This window comes from Bubalus kerabau, chromosome 7, assembly GCF_029407905.1.
Source record: "Bubalus kerabau isolate K-KA32 ecotype Philippines breed swamp buffalo chromosome 7, PCC_UOA_SB_1v2, whole genome shotgun sequence".
Taxonomy (NCBI): domain Eukaryota; kingdom Metazoa; phylum Chordata; class Mammalia; order Artiodactyla; family Bovidae; genus Bubalus; species Bubalus kerabau.
This window is the reverse complement of record NC_073630.1, coordinates 67,506,031-67,523,549: the sequence shown is the minus strand read 5'-3', so window position 1 is coordinate 67,523,549 and position 17,519 is coordinate 67,506,031. Positions and strand designations below refer to the sequence as shown.

General features: G+C 32.9%; 2 protein-coding genes across 4 annotated transcripts in view; one reads left to right on the top strand and one right to left on the bottom strand.

The window, feature by feature from the left end:
- Nucleotides 1-5,946, top strand: part of GNPDA2 (glucosamine-6-phosphate deaminase 2) — a 29,652-nt gene extending 23,706 nt beyond the window's left edge. Inside the window, exon 7 of the mRNA XM_055588450.1 lies at nucleotides 4,943-5,946. Within this exon, the coding sequence (XP_055444425.1) occupies nucleotides 4,943-5,004 (62 nt within the window). The 3' untranslated portion in view covers nucleotides 5,005-5,946. The remainder of the gene's footprint in view (nucleotides 1-4,942) is intronic.
- Nucleotides 5,947-5,952: 6 nt separating this feature from the next.
- Nucleotides 5,953-17,519, bottom strand: part of GUF1 (GTP binding elongation factor GUF1) — a 31,130-nt gene continuing 19,563 nt past the window's right edge. For 2 of the 3 annotated variants that reach the window (XM_055588447.1, XM_055588449.1), the window contains 7 exons: nucleotides 17,097-17,229; nucleotides 16,143-16,286; nucleotides 15,105-15,238; nucleotides 12,374-12,475; nucleotides 11,258-11,377; nucleotides 9,666-9,702; nucleotides 5,953-8,871 (listed from right to left, as the gene is read on the bottom strand). In XM_055588447.1, the coding sequence (XP_055444422.1) occupies nucleotides 8,734-8,871; nucleotides 9,666-9,702; nucleotides 11,258-11,377; nucleotides 12,374-12,475; nucleotides 15,105-15,238; nucleotides 16,143-16,286; nucleotides 17,097-17,229 (808 nt within the window). In that variant the 3' untranslated portion in view covers nucleotides 5,953-8,733. The remainder of the gene's footprint in view (nucleotides 8,872-9,665; nucleotides 9,703-11,257; nucleotides 11,378-12,373; nucleotides 12,476-15,104; nucleotides 15,239-16,142; nucleotides 16,287-17,096; nucleotides 17,230-17,519) is intronic. The other variant, XM_055588448.1, reaches the window with a different exon arrangement.

The following is a 17,519-nucleotide window of genomic DNA, read 5'->3' as shown; positions in this document are numbered from 1 at the left end:
GAGATTCATTTAACATTGCCATTTTCTAGCACGAGTAATTCCCAGATAAACCCCCCTTGTCTGATCGGTCTGGTTTTTATCAGAAAATAATAACAGCCAATACTTATATTACCAGGTGCTATTTTAAACATAATATACTTACTGATGTACTTAATTCTCAAAATTCTATGACATGGCTACTCTTATAATCCCACTTATAGGTGAATTAACAGGCTTAGTAGGGATGTTAAGTCACTTACAAATTATGAAGCTGAACATATTTCTGAAGAGATTGAGGACATCAGCCTCTGTCAGGATGCCTCCTTCAATATGGAGAAAAATAGATTTGAGATATTGTTCTGGGCTATATATAGACCTCATTTTACAGTAAGGAATTTTGATACAAGGTAGAATGGTTGACTTCATAAATCTATACGTTATAAATGTAATTTTATATATTTGTCATGTCCTCATTATTAGATTATTGCTAGATATACTGAAGGAAATGAATCGCATAGTTATCTTTAATTCTTCAAATACCATTCATACCACTATTCTTCTACCATCCCTTTAAAGGTATCAATAGGAATCTTAAAGGGTTCTAATTATTAGCTCCTAAAGAAATCTTAACTACATCTAAAACAATAAAATTCATTAGCAAATGGAAATTTATTTCAGTATATCTTTTGAAAGATATAGATCACAGGAAAGCATTTTAATAATTTTATTCCAGTTTTTTTTTTTTTTTTTAAATAAAACCTATGTGTTATATCCTTGAAGTAATATATTTTCAAGACACTATCATCATGGTGAACATTTTGTTTTGTTTTATCCTTTTTAAGCCCTACTCCAATAGCTTGATAGATCTTGAATGAGTTCAGATTGAACCAAACCATAAAATCTATATTTAGCTTTTCTTCTTCAGGCAACATGTCAGAAGTCTATACATTTTCATCATTCTCTCATTAGAATTTACTTATTTCTATTTATGATTTAAGTGGCAATTACTTGTTTTTATCACATTCTTGTATAGGAAGTTGCTTTATCTAATGTACAAGTCATCTTATGTACAAGTTGCTTTATCTTAGTGTTTAGTTTAAAAAAAAAAACTATGAATGACTTGGCTTTGTAATGTTTATCCTGATGTTTTAAATTGTGCATTTTTAAGCTCTGATGTATTCTTACCATGGTCAAAGCTTTAAGCAAATGGTAGGTGAATTATATCAAGTAGGACGATCCTCTAAGAGCTGATACTCTAGAAGACATGTATCTTCTAAACTACATGGTTGAGATTACCATTGTCTCTGTTGTCTCCTCTCAGGTCTCTCCAGTCTCCACTTTGCTGCTTTTTACATACTGTTTGTAAACTTTTCAGTTAAATCTTGTTTTAAATAAGATTGGTTCTATTTAGTCATAATTATCTGGTAAATTTTTTTCATGAGCAGATAACTTTTGCAGTATAAAAAATTACCCTTTAATGTTCATTTTTAGGAAATGTAAATTTTATTTTCCAGTTAATGTCATCAGCCAGGAAACATGAGTTACAGTGCCTTCAAAAATATTGTCTCCTGTGGTATTACTCAAAAGAAGTATAAGGTTCCCTGCCTGAAGGTAGTTGGCATTCTTCATAAAAACTGGCTCATTAAGTGATTTGAGAAAATATCAATAAAATGTAGTGCCATAAAGGTAGGGACTTTAGTTTTGGTTCACTGCATTAGTTCAGCATCTCAAAGGATACCTAGTACATTGGAGACACTTGGTAAATTCTAGGAAGTTGGGCAGGTAGATGGATAAACACGTGACACTGATACCACTTGAGTTTAAGACCTAAATTATGTAAATCACTGTGAAATCCAAGGTACATTAAGGAGGAGATTTTTATATTTTTATAGTACTTGAAGAAAACTTTAATTGAGCTGATGGGACTGAGAGCTGTTGAAGATGCCTAGCATTTAGTTTTCAAGAAAATGGCATAATCAACAGCACAGGTGCAAGGATGAACTAACACAGTAGCAGAGAAAGTTCCTCTTAATAGAATAGAAAACAAAGTATATTGTTTTGAAAGTACAAGCTAAAATGGGGCTCACTTATACTTTAAAAATTTAGTGAAAAGGCAAATGAGGTCTCACATGTCAGTGGCCTTTCAAAAGAATATTGGAGGAGAGGAGTTACTAGCCCTGAGAAAAATATTCTTATGTATTAACATTTTTTGAGCAAATAACACATGCCAGTAAATAAGTAATTTAAAATCTAGCTTCAGAGATAGTTTGCATGAAACAGTTGAATGAATGAAGTATTTGTTGGTTTGTCCACATTCTCATGGATTTTATCATAGGCTTTTTTATCTTCAAAGCACTGGTAAGCATGGAAGGGAAGGCTAAATAACTTACGGAACTGTCACTATAGAAACTATATTCAAGTATTAGAGATTACATTATCTAAGACATAGAAACCAAACATCATTATAGGCCTTTTATGCGCTATGCTAAGTACCTTGCTTCCTATTTTGAACTTTTGAGCAGAGGTTACTTCATTTTATATATAAGGCCAGATAGCTAAATAGCTGTCATATTCCTGAGGTGGTGGCAGAACCTATCAAGTGCCTTTATGCTTAGTTTAGTTCTTTTTATACATAATTCTTTCATTTCTTGGGTTAATTGTGCTCCTTGCTTTGCTGTCTTCCAACTGTTCCCATTACTCACTTTAACCTTCTGACCCTTCTCTCTCTCCAGCTGCGTGGAACACTTTAACTTCAGTCCCTCCAGTCTTACCTCCAAGATTCTAAATTTATCGTTAATGATTAAGCATCCTTCCATGTCTAGCCATTCTGCCACTGCTCTTGATACTTTTCAGTCTTAAGGACCTTGAGTTACAGAATCTTGGCCTCCACTCTCTCCCTTTCTCCTTTTTAACAATATATATTCTAAATTCATTTTGTTTATATTAAAAAAAAAAGCTTCCCAGAAGCCATCTCACTGAACCGTCACAGATTTTTTAAAGTAAATGTTTACTGAGCTTCCACTGTGTATCATGATCTTTATAGACCCAGAATTTAGAGCAGTAAATTTAAGGTCCTGAACCTGTTTATTTTCTGAGAGTGCAAATTGTTCTAAAGAACGTGAAATAGTAGTTCATTATAAGGTGACATTTAGGCTGAGACCCAGTAAGCCTACAGGAGAAAAATCATGCTTTGCTCAGGGAGAAAAGCATTCCCAGCTAAATGAGACAGCAAGTATAAAGACCGGGCACTGTGACCAAGCTTAGCCTTTCTGAGGTAATAGCAACAAAGCAGGGTTGAGTGTGACATAAAAGGGGGAAAGTGGAAGGACATGAGATCAGAATGATAAACAAAGACAATAGATTAAAATCTAAATTATTTTCTAAGTAACCATAGCAATAAGAGAATTTTAAGTAGGGGAATGGTATAATCTAGTTTCTTTTTTTTTTTTTTCCTTTAATTAGACAAGGGAAAATTAGCAAATAGGTGTTGAGCTGGTAGTAAGATTAGAGAGGAAAGTGGCTTCAACTAGCTATGGAGATGAAGAAATATAGCTACTTTGCAATGTATTTTGTATTTGTATTTGTATTTGCAATGTATTTTGAAAGGAATGTCAACCAGTCTTGCTCCTGAGTTTAAAAGAAAAAACATCACCAGTGAATTTCAGTTGTCTGCTGTTAGCAGCTCAGCAAAGGATAGATGATACCATATACTAATATTTTTAAAGAAATGGTATAGAAGGGGAAAATGGATCTGGACTTTGTCAACAAGTTTGAGGTGCTCATGAGACACTGAAGTAAGCTGTTGAGTAATTAACATTCTTTCAACTGCACTAGTGAATATTTCTCTCAGGACTGTTCCACTCCTGGTTTTTCTCCTACTACATGTAGTAGGACTTTAGTGTTCTTTACATGTCCCTTTACTTAGCTCTTAAAAATGGGTCTTCACAGTTTGAATTTTAGAGTGATTCTGCAGTCTTTTGATAAACAATACTTCCTTACTAGCAAGTACCCTGTGTCCTCAATCTAGTAATTCCATTTCTTAAGAAAACCACATTAGTCCCTTTTCCCAGTCTACATGTTCTTAACAGCGTGGTAAATTTAACTGATTTCTCTGACCTCCAAATAAAATCTTTAGTTGATTAATTGGGACCATTTATTTCCCCAAAGACATGAGTAACTGGAAGATTTCCCCAAGAAGCTTTAATAATTAAGGAGAGTTTACAAGCATGCCAATTATAAGATGAAATTTAAATTTACTTGGAAATTAATATTTAATGTAGGTTATCTTCTACATTGTTTTGGTAAATTTGTCTGAGTGACTTGTCATCAACCCCTATTGTAAACACTCATGTAAAAAAGTGAAAAATAATTTGCCATATGAGTGAATAGGGTAATACGTTGGAGAACTAACGTAACAACAGTTCTGAGCTCCTCAATAGAGTGTGACTAGAGTTTGACTCTAAGCTTCTCAGAGAGTCAAACTCAATAGACTTTAGATGTAATTAGTATTCAAATCTTTTATTTTGTCATACTGAAATTCTAAAGCCAAAACTGCTCTTACTTTTGGTTACTTACAAAGAACCTATACCCCATTCTAGATCTACGACTTCATAACCATAAATTGATACTTGCTAGGTAGTTTAAACATTCCAAAACATTTCTATTTGCATCTTTCCAATAAATACAACCATTTTGTACTGGGGGCTTCCCTGGTGTCTCAGACGGTAAAGAATCTGCCTACAATATGGGAGACCCAGGTTTGATGCCTGGGTCAAGAAGATCCTCTGGAGAAGGGAAAACTAAACAGTCTGAAACATTTTTGTTTGCATATTTCCAATACAACTATTTTGTATTAGGTGGTAGCTAATATACGTTGTATTTTATTAAGTCTTTCTTTTTCTAAAGTAAATGAGATACAGTTCAAATTAGAAATAAAACTAGAAATGTGCTTTTTTTCTTTAAGGTTTAATGCATGTGCACAATAAACTTGTGGATCCACTGTACAGTATGAAAGAAGGAAATTGAAGGAGATTGGATCAAAATTCTGCTTGAATGAACAGAACACTTTTATACATATATGAATTTTCAGCTATGCAATATGATTAAAACTTGGGGGATTTTTGAATATTGTCATTTTTGAAGTCTAATATCTATGTTAAACATTCCATATTTAAAATGTGTCCATTTTATACTAGGGTTTAGGAGAAATAATTGGCTCTCATGGTTGATCAGCTACTTGTTACAGAAGCCACATTGTCAATGTAACACCACAGAAATGTCTGCCTATTTACAAATTGTAAATCATTTTAAAGGTGACTTCTGTACATCAAGTATCATTCATATGACTCCAGTGGCATTATTAGACTGTAACTTTTTAATAACAGGACACTCCAAGCCTTTCAGGTATCATGCAACTATCATTGCAAGCCTTTACTTCCGAATGCTGTCTTTATTTTCTCTGCATTACACACAAGCTTTCTGCACGTGGTTGCCTTGGTCATCTTTCTACAGTAGCATCTGGACATCAAAAGTCCTATTAGATATTGTTGGTACAGAAAATTTGAAGAGATGGCAGTGCCTAAAACTACAGTTTATGTCCTTTTGGAACGTATGTATTAAGTGCATGTTTTTTGTGCACTGTCGTCTTTAGCACTTTTTTTTCTCTTTTTACAAATGTGACCTTAGTTTTATTTAATGACTTGGGTTCATGCACTTAATATATGTATTTTGGCAATTATGAGCTTTATACCTAGAAACACACTGAAGGAAATTTTTTTTAAGAAAAATTATTAAACCTATTAAACGATTAGCTTTATTCCTTACATATATATACTGTATAAAAGGATATGATGAAATATAAAAGGAATTACTGTAAACTATTTTAGATTGCGTAACAATTTGCATCATTAAATTACAAATAAAAGTATATTGTTTTCTATAACTCAAATAAAGCTTGTAATAAACAAATATTAAGTTATCTAAATTTTATTTCCAGAAGTAAAATTGAACACATGCATCTGAAATATTCTAACAATTAATAGTAGCTATGAGATTGCATTTATTAATACTTTTTATTTGTTGTCATCATGCAATTAGATTTAAGAGACAATGCCTCTGCCTATACAGCTTCTTAATTCTGCTTCTTAGGGAGTAAAAAATACTTCCTTTTCACTCTTCATATTTTGCTTTTTATAAGTCCACCTAGTAGAAGCATCACTTATATACCTGCTTAATCGCCTATGTGATTGAAATATAGTCTTAAAAATATTTAAATAGAAAATTAAAAAATAAAAATAAATAGGACTGTTAGGATAAAATATGCTGCTTTAATTCTAGATAATGAAATTTTAATAGACTTGAGTATTGTAAATCGTTTTGAATAATTGGTGAAATCAGTAGTATCTCCCAGTCCCATACCTGGTAATTAAGTCTACTGAAGATATTTCCACAAGAGGCAATAAAGCACGGTAGCTAAGCATTGTGGTCTGAAGAAAGAAACCACTGTTTTGATGTTGCTGGGGAATACATAAGTCTGAGCTTCTTCCCCTATGAAATAGGGTAATATTGCCTGTACCTCCATTGTTGTGTAGATTGAATTAGGGAATGTCTATAGAGCTCAGCACAGTGGCTGTCAACATGCTAAACTCAATAAATGGTGTCTATTATAATACTAACGGTTTATGATATTTTGATGTACAGAAAAATCTTAGTAATTAAGGTCTTCTGGGGCAGTGTCCCCAACTTCTGAGATCTAATGCCTGATGATCTGAGGTACAGCTGATGTAATAATAGTACACAATAAATGAGGGCTTCCCTGGTGGCTCAGTGGTAGAGTCTGCCTGCCAGTGCAGAAGAGACAGATACAGTCCCTGATCTAGGAAGATCAACATGCTGCAGAGCCCAGGTGCCACAACTATTGAGCCTACAGTCTAGAGCCCAGGAACCACAACTACTGAACCCCTGGAGTCTGCATACTAGAACAAGAGAAGCCACTGAAATGAGAGGCCTGCACACTGCAACTAGAGAAAAGCCCATGCAGCAACAAAGACCCAACACAGCCAAAAAAAATAAATAAATAAAAATAAAATTTTATTAAAAATGTAATGCGCTTGAATCATCCACAAGTCACCCCCTAGCAGTGGAAAAATCTTCCAGGAAACCTGTCCCCGGTGCCGAAAAGGTTGGGGACTGCTACTCTGGGGGAATACACAACTCTAAATCATGTTTCATTAAAGTGGCTGGGGAGAGAAGAGTATGCTAAAAAAAAAAAAATCTGAAAAATACTTTTTGTACTACTACTAAAACTGTTTGCTAAAAAGTCAGAGGTTAAAGGGAAAAGAAAAAGTATCAAGCTGTACAAATACTTATGTTGTTAAGTTGCTCAGTTGTGTCCAACTCTGCGACACCATGGACTGCAGCACGCCAGGCTTCCCTGTCCTTTATTATCTCCCAGAGTTTGCTCAAACTCATGTCCATTGAGTTGATGATGCCATGAAGCCATGTCATCCTGTCTTTCCCAGCATCAAGGTCTTGTACAGTAAGCATACAAGTTAAATAGCAGACACACAGTACATACTATGTGCCAGGTACCAACTTCTAACTTTCCCCCGGCCATAATGGTATGACAGAACATCTCAGAAATTATATTAAAATAATACTGTCATGAGATCTCATAATCCATCTGATCTACCAGAGCTAGAAGAAGATGGTTGACTAATTTATGTAACTAGGACTAAGCCACATGTTAACTTAACCTCTATTCACAATTTTAACTAAGTTGCCACTATCTGAATTTATAATTATCTCATAACAACCTTGTATAAAATTTATCACTGACAGTCTTATCCTTATTCAATTCATTCAAAGTAAAGGACAAAAATCAATGGCTAAATTATCTTACTATAATACAGTATGCCCTCTTGTTTATTTACTAAGAAGACATGCTTTGAAGTAAGACAGCCATTTACTGACTGTGACCTTAACTAAGTTATTTAAAGCTTCAGTCAGTCTCAATTAGTTTCAATTATGAAATCTAGACAATAATTATTAGACTGTCATTAATGACAGTTGCTATTAATATCAAACATCTATCCCTTTATATAAATGCATTTTAATTCTCAGAATAAGGCAGCTCATATCCTTATTTTAATATATATGTAAACTATCTGGTTTCCAAATAACATTTGTAAAAATTTTATGAAAAACTAGATCACAGGTCTAAATAATATGTTACTTGACTTTAATAACAGATTCATATATATCATCTAAATATATCCATCTAACAAGCTTATTGTGGGATTGGAACGAGATCAAATCTTTAAGTACGAGCCCTTTTAGTGTAAAGAACATGTTTGAAAACTAGTAAGAATCACTTAACATTGACTATGTGTCATGTAGTCTTCTGAACATTTTAAACATATTATTTAATACTCACAGCCTATGAAGTAATAGTATAATTCTGATTTTACTGAAGAGTAAATGAAGAAAGGGTAAGTTGGTCAAGGTCACCTTGCCTAGTGAGTGGTAGAACAGAAATGTGAAACCATGCAATATGGTTTCAGAATCTAAGTTCTTATCCACCCATTACTGTCTTTCAAAGAAAAGCCAAGAGGTTATTTAAAATTGAAAACTTTGAAGGTAACAAGCAAATTTTATAATTTTCCTTCTGTTGTGTTCAACATGTTATAATTACTAAGGAAAATTAAAAGATACACAATTTTTAATTTATGAAAATTCCTTATATTTTCCCACCAATTATTTATCAGATTGTGTTTTCAGAACTTTTATAAAAGCATCTTTTGGAACTTCAACATTGCCAACTTTCCTGAGTTTTTTCTTTCCTTCTGCTTGTCTCTTCAAAAGCTTCATTTTTCGGGTAATATCACCACCATACTGAAAAACATTTTAAGAAACTGAAGTCCAAATCACTCCATAGAAAAATAACCCTACAATTAATTAGAGATATCAATACAATTACAACTTTATAGTTATTATCCATTAGACACTTGGAAAGTTACCTCTAAGACCCTTCCTAGCAGATCCTAAATTTACTATTAGTATCTTCTCAAAGAATGATAAGTGCTTTATTTGTTTTTGAAGGAGATGAAGATTCTCAAGGAACCCCAATACTAGATTATGCAAGTCAAGAAAAGCTATCAATCTCCCTACTGATTCAAGGCCTTGAAATTTTGGATTATATAGCTGTAGTCTAATACAGAAACTTGCATAGGCTTAAATGTGTCAGTCCAATGTTAAAGATTTAGAAAAAGCATTTATCATTTAATTCTCAAAATAACTGAGTTAAGAATCTTTTTTAACCGAAGAAACAGCAAACTTCGCAAATTAATGTAGGAGAGGTGGATTTCAATTTTAACTCCCATTATAAGACAGGCATTGTCTTCAGATTCTTCCTTAAAAATCAAAACATTATCCTGATCATAACTTATGAAAACATTCTTAGGTAGTTGCACATAAGGAAATTTTTAAAAATAAGATAGGAAAATACTTAAGAATGTGAGCAAAATGAATATGCAATCATTAAAGTCAAGCTGACATTTACCTGTTTAAAAAGAAAACATAGATGGGATAAAAAGTACTACAAAAACCAACAGTGGAAACCCAAGGTATTTATACCCTCTCTAATTTTAAACTTACAAAATAGATAAAGAACACACGTAGATACATACACATTTTGCCAAAACATTTTTCCTATAGGCTTTCACACTGTAAAAGAGAAAATTTTCCTTAAGTACACAATTATACTATTTAAAAGTACTTATTTTCAAAAACAATCCCCCCTTTACTAAAGATAGTAAGATCAGGTCATACTTATGTAAAATTGCCAAAAGACAATCATTAGATAGCTTACATGCTCTTGTATTTCATGTATTTGGAATAAAATAGACAATTCAAAATGAAAATCAACACAGATTTTATTAAGAATTAAAAAAAGAGGTTTGTGGATAGTCTCAAAGAGGCCAAAATAAAGACTGGTGTGACCTTGATGATGAAAATTTATATAAGGGCATTTCTAGTTCAATTTAAAAATACTACTACTTTCAGAAATACTAAAATGGTTATTATCTCACTGCTGCTGCTGCCGCTAAGTCGCTTCAGTCATGTCTGACTCTGTGCGACCCCATAGACGGCAGCCCACCAGGCTCCCCAGTCCCTGGGATTCTCCAGGCAAGAACACTGGAGTGGGTTGCCATTTCATTCTCCAATGCATGAAAGTGAAAGTGAAATCGCTCAGTCATGTCCAACTCCTAGCGACCCCATGGACTGCAGCCTACCAGGCTCCTCCATCCATGGGATTGTCTAGGCAAGAGTACTGGAGTGGGGTGCCATTGCCTTCTCCAATTATCTCACCACTGACTATCAAATGTGGGTCAAGAGTGACTAGGAATATGAAGAACAATATATTTTATAAAACCCATTTCAAGGGAAATGAAATAATTTTAATACAGCCATTCAAGCAGCTATACTAATCTATTTCCATAATGTATCTGAGAAATATGGAGGATCAAAACTTTGAAAATAACTCCACTTTTTTTGTATTCCAAATGAAGATATAAAAGTATTTTTCTTTAAGGTTTTTTCTACCTCAGCACACTTATGTTTGAATGATTATTTGCTATTTTAAATGGCATTTTCCTGGAAGTTCCCTGATTATAAACTCCACTCTGCCTAATCTGAGTACTTAGGAAACACAAAATAACTAACACAAAATAGTATTAGGAAATGAAATTCATTGCAAATACCTGCACACAACTCACCCAAAGACTGCTGCAAACCCCTGAAGCCTAACATGGTATCAGCTTTCCTCCCTTCCCTCTATGCACTGACTAGCTCTAAGGAAGTGATATTAAATGCTTCAAGTAAAAATCAATTCAGTTTTCTCTTTTGGAAGAATATCTCTAAAACCTAATTTTTAATTCCAGTTCCTATTGGTTTATAATCTACTTGAAGACATAAAACAAACCATAAAACTTTACAGAAATTCCTTCACCAGAAAATTGAGTGGGGTCACTGAATGAGTGGAAATAAAATTCCTTAAACCATATACATTAGAGTAATAACTGTAAATAATTATCACCCAAAAGTGTCATATAAGTAATTCAAAGTAGCAGTCATCACTTAAATTAGTGGAATTAAGAGATTAACATTTCTATAAGTAGGAATAAAGTTTAGGGCAATGTTAAATTTTTTAATATTCTTTCATTTTTTATGTATATCATTGCTAAAACCAACCAAGGAACAAAAATGAATTTCAACTCACGTTTCTCTTGCAATGATTTTACTTCCAAGGGCAGCTTGAATTGCTATCTCAAACAGCTGCCTAGGAAGAGAATCCTTGAGACGTTCACATATGGCTTTGCCAATAGAGTATGCTTTGTCTCTGAGACAGAAAAAAATGCAGCTATTCATATATTCTAAATAAAAGTAGTTTTATAGTTAATATGCATAGTCAATGTAAAGGTTACTAAGGAGGTACAAATAGAACTTGTTTATCATGTTGTTGTTTTTTAATAGCTTAATTGTGTCCAACTCTGTGATCCCATGAACTGTAGCCCACCAGGCTCCTCTGTCCATGGAACTTCCCAGGCAAGAATACTGGAGTGGGTTCCCATTTCCTTCTCCAGGGGATCTTCCCGACCCAGGGATTGAACCTACATCTCCTGCATTGGCAGGTGGATTCTTTAATAAACACCACTTAATCTCTGAATCATATGTGACCTCTGACAGCAAAAATAACATGATCTCTTACAGAAAATCTGGAAAAACACAGAGAATAAAAACCATTCTTAATGCCCTTCCCTCACCCACAGAATACCACTGTTAAACATTCTTGAATATTTTTTAAACATATATCCATACCTATAGTTATTTTTCTGAATACATATTTATATTTTTCACAGTTTGGATCAGTGTTTGTGATATATTCTACCTTTTTACTTAATAGACATTTTTACACCATTAAATATTGCTCTACAATTATACTTTTAATGGCTTAAAATAATAGGTTATTATATGGGTGTTCCATAATTTATTTTACCCAACCACTATTTCTTGAAATGGAAATTAAAAAAAAAAACTTTAATTTCTCAATTCTAAGTCTACCATAGTTTAGAAAACATTTACTTTGTTTTATATGGTAAAGGCAACATTTCTTTCCATGACACTATCCTTTTTGGCTATTTTAATTCTATTCTCTTGTCAACAGTTTGGTAAGAGAAGCATGGAAAAAGGAGGAAAAACTAGTACATGGAAATTAATTACACCTTTTAATTTTCAAAATGTAGCTGTCAAATAAAAATGAGCAACCAATAATAAATAAAAAAGTAAAAAGAAATAGCAACTTTCACATTTTGTAATTAGTTACTATTCAACTTACTTGTGTACAACAGTTACTAGCTCTTCTACAATATTTCCATTCAGTAGAATATCCATTTTTACAAGTTCTGCAGTCTGGTAGCCTGCATCTTCGTAATCAAAACTAACAAAGAAAAATATCCAAGTTACAGATAAGCACTATATTTCCCAAGAGATTACTTTTTTTTTTTCAAAATATGTTTTTTCTACCTCCTCTGGTATCACTCCCCAAAAATTTAACTTTCAAACGAATTACATATAAATTTCAGATAAATGGGCCGACCTGATCACAGTAAAGAACAAACTTCCTTATCTTTTTACATTTATGAAATCAGGTACAAAAATCAATATGCTCCACTGAGGAAAGGGGAAAAAAAAACTGCTAAACCAGGCTAGGAAAGTACATCATTGAAAGAAATGTCACCTTCCCAATGTTCCTTCCTAGAAGCAGGCTGGCTGTAGACAATGTATATTCTAGTGAATATATATACAGTCTCAGACTCATGAGTTGGGTTTCTGTTAAGTTTTCTATTACAAGTTAAATAAATGCTAGGGCAGTGCTAAGTAGCCATTAATAAATGAGACTTCTGAATTTCATATATGGCTCTTTAGTATAAACCTTCACAGAGCATTTTTGATGATGAGTTAATACATTAAAATGATGAGTTAGAACATTAAAAGTGTTAACAGAGCCTACCTAAGCACAATAAGCATTTAATAAGTGTCAACTATTTCTAACAATATGGTCAAAGCTTACAGTAATAATCAAAACAGGTTTTACAAAACTAATGTCTGATGAGAAAGAAAATTTCAATTATGCTCTCGTGTCTTTGCAGTTATGTATGAGAACATGTGTATTCCTACTGCCGTAATTCTAAAACAAACAATGCAAATGTTTAGCTTCGAAAGGTTTTCAGCAGGAAGGTCGCAAGGTGACACTAATAGTCTCTAAAACCTGACTACTGCCTAAAGTGTTCCCCAAATCCTTTCTTTTTTCAATAAACATTAATCATATACTACATAAAGGTACCATGTTAAGTACTATGCAAAATATAAAGAGATAAGACATAGACATAATCCTGAGATTTTCACTGTGTTTACAGCTTTAAAATTTTCTATGCTCCCAAATTTTATAATTTGAATTTTTTTAGAATATGAAAAAATATACTCATGTATTCCTGAACATAAGGACTACTTAATTTTGGAAGCTGGAATTATTTTTAAATAGTTCAAAATAAGCCATGTTCTCTCAATGTGAAAGTTGTTTCCCAGCTAAAAGATTTTAAGACCACTTAACTCAGAAAGCGGTGCCCAAATGCAAGCTAGAATTCAAAGACTGTTGTTAACTGTTATAAACACTTAGTAATTATCCTTTTAATTATAGTAACTTTAACAATATGCTGCCTAGATTCATTTTAAATTACATCGCTACTTATTTGCTCAAGGTCTTGTCTGAAAGAAGACATAAAAAAAAAATTGGGTGACCAATTAGAAAAAATAACTTTGTATCCTGAGTTATGCTGACTCGCTTCATTGAAAAGCTCATTTCACAAAGTAAACGTCCAGGTCACTGCAGCATATTCTTCAAAATGCTGGGATTTTTCTTTGAATTATAATTTTAAGTATGCATGCGCACATTCATGTATGCATGTGTTTTACCAGATGTGAACATTCACTTTTCTGTCAACTTCCCCATTATATATTTCCTTTATATCCTAGTATATGCTATCCAGTAATGTAAGATTGAAAAGCAGAGACATTACTTTGCCAACAAAGATCCGTCTAGTCAGGGCTATGGTTTTTCCAGTGGTCATGTATGGATGTGAGAGTTGGACTGTGAAGAAAATCCAAAGAGTTGGACTGAAGAAAGCTGAGCACCAAAGAATTGATGCTTTTGAACTGTGGTGTTGGAGAAGACTCTTGAGAGTCCCTTGGACTGCAAGGAGATCCAACCAGTCCATTCTGAAGGAGATCAGCCCTGGGATTTCTTTGGAAGGAATGATGCTAAAGCTGAAACTCCAATACTTTGGCTACCTCATACGAAGAGTTGACTCATTGGAAAAGACTCTGATGCTGGGAGGGACTGGGGGCAGGAGGAGACGGGGACGACAGAGGATGAGATGGCTGGATGGCATCACTGACTCGATGGACGTGAGTCTGAGTGAACTCCGGGAGTTGGTGATGGACAGGGAGGCCTGGCGTGCTGTGATTCATGGGGTCACCAAGAGTTGGACACGACTGAGCGACTGAACTGAACTGAACTGAACTGAATGTAAGATTTTAGGACAGTAAGGGCATCCAGTTATTTGCCCTAACAAAAAACACCCCACAATGCTATACTCTTCCTTTAACAGGCTATTCCTCCATGTACTTTTATGGGATAAGATAATGGGTTTCATGATGCAGACTACTTAGTCCTAGGAAGACCAAGTTATTGAAGTGTTCACAAATATAGGGACACACCTAGCATTTCTCTAAACAAGTACTTCTATTTTCCAAATGTACACAGATACTCCTAGGATTACTTAACATTCAAATACATTTTAAAAGTGCCACTTAGGTCACAGTAGCTTTTTCAAATAACATGCAATTTTTAATCAACTTACAAGAGTACATCTCTTCTTATGAAGAGGGCACTAAAATTTCTGTCACTAGATCACCAAGATTAAGTAAGTGGAATATCAGTAAACACCTGCTGGACAATACTTTAAAAAAAACTGTCCAGATATTTGAGTTTCCCATTAAATTTTTACCTAGCATATCCTGAAGACAGAGATTTCAAAGAATCATAAAAATCCACCACAATTTCATTCAAAGGGAAGAGATATTTAAGCATTACTCTATTTTGATCAATATACATCATATTCTTCTGAACTGCTCTTCGAGCCTGAAAAGGGAAGGAAAAAATGGCTTGAATAATTCACATAATGATTTATTTAATAAATATAGACAGATGTCAATTATCAACTTTTAAGAGTGGGCAAAATGAAGGAATCTTTCTTTAATGGCCCAATAAAAACAGCTGACAAATATTTATAATACAGGGAGAATCATTTTGTATTTCAATTATAATATACTTCCTACCAAAACTTTAATCTTTTGTTTTTAATCAAGTAAGTCTCTTTTTTAATTATACAATATTTCACTTATGAATAAACCAAGTTAGCTACAGGTGGAGTCAAGTTCTGATTTCTTATTTTACAAATAAAAGAAATTTAGATCCAGAGAAATTAAGCAACTAAAGTTACATCTTTTTTGGTACAAGACAATAAAAATTCAAGTCCACTAGTCATCACTTGAGAGTTCTTTCCAATATGTGTCAGAATATTTTAAATATGTACTTTCTGCTGACTATGATTATATCAAATTTGTGGATTAAATCGTTTATTATAATGTGTCAAGAACTAAAGCAAAATGAGGAATACCTTTCAATCAAAGGTCTCTAAAGTATTGTAATTGTCTTTCAAATAATACCCAATTTCAAATAGTCAAAAAAGGTGAAAGGAAACTATATTTTTAGCTACTCAAGATGAAAAAAAAGCATCAAATTTCTTTGCTTTAAGCTAAAATATAAATTCAAGATGATCAAAAATTCTGGCTCTGTTTTCTTATTTAAAAGTCAAAATACAGTAATTATATGTATGTATATCTAAACAGATAAATATATAAAGATCTTTATTGTTCAATTTGACAGGCTCCATAGAGACAGAAACCATTCAAAACCTAAGCTGGGTACCACTGTTTGAGAAAACTGAAGTGTACTTTTATATCAAACTGTATTACATTTATACCTGGCAAAGCATCATTATTTTCCCAGTATATTCATCTGGTGTGATAATGGTGCCCAAAACAACTGGCTCCAAATATTCTGTTACTTTTGACTTATCAGGGAATTGTGCAGGATTGATGATTGTAATCTCCTTTTCTCTGTATTCCTAAAAAATAAGTAAAGTCACCAATAGTTAAAAAGAAATCTTAGTAGTTACCATGTTTCTAAATTTTCTACCAACATAGGTTAGAATTTTTGTTATTGAATGTGTTGGAATTAATAAAAAACAAAAGAATTCCTAAAGGTTAGAATATTATCTTAACACACTTTAGATTAAAAAGAGAAAAACTCTCCAAAATAACATTTAATAACAATTATTAATATATTCTGATTATTGATATTTACTAAAATCATTTTATACACCACTTAGAATATGATGTAAGAATACATTTCAATCTGTCCCATGTATGTCACTGTAATTAGTTTCCTAACAATTTTGTTGGAAAATATTTACAGATGCCAAAGTTAATATCTCTTTAAAACAAATATATTGTAACTTAGATTGAATACAATATTGTTTCTACTGTTAACCTGAAATCTAAAATTTCCCACAACCATATAGGAAAGAATGCCTTACTAATCATAAGATGAATTACTTATGCCCAAAATCACACTCTTATTTTTTGTGCTGAAATTAGAACAGTATTTTCAGAACTAATTCTACTTTTTACTCTTAGTAACAGACTAGTATTGATAATGTGGAGATTTCATCAGGTTAAGAAAAATATGCATAATTAGTTCTGAAGAAACTTGTCCATCATAAGATAATTCAACTTTTATTACTACCAATCAAGAAATATTTAGTTTTAACAGCTAGTCAGCTACTGGTATACTAAAATGTTTCTCATATTCTACATATACATACACACACATTCATTTATTTAGTTTTCTTATGTATGCTAGTTCACAACAGTACCTTTATCAATTTTGCTGATGAAAGAACAGCCTTATATGGAACAGTAGGGGTTGTCAAAATAACAGAAGCATTATATTCTTGTTCTAGTCGCTGGTTGAAAACTTCCATGTGCAAAAGTCCAAGAAATCCTAACCTGAGGGAGAAAAAGCCAGACTCCAAAATGTTTATGTCCCATGGGCTCTATTTTCTTTGATTTGATATTACTATTTTGTGGGGGAGGGGTGGAATCAAAAGTCATTTAATCAATTCACATCATAATTAAAACCTAGCATAAATTCATTAAATAAGATAAAATCTTCCATTGGGATTCTATTTAAAGTAGCTATAAAACTGATCCATACAATAAGCATCCACAATGACAAACAGACATGTTTTAGTTCATTTTACACTAATATGAACTGATCTTCAGAAATGGTCAAGACC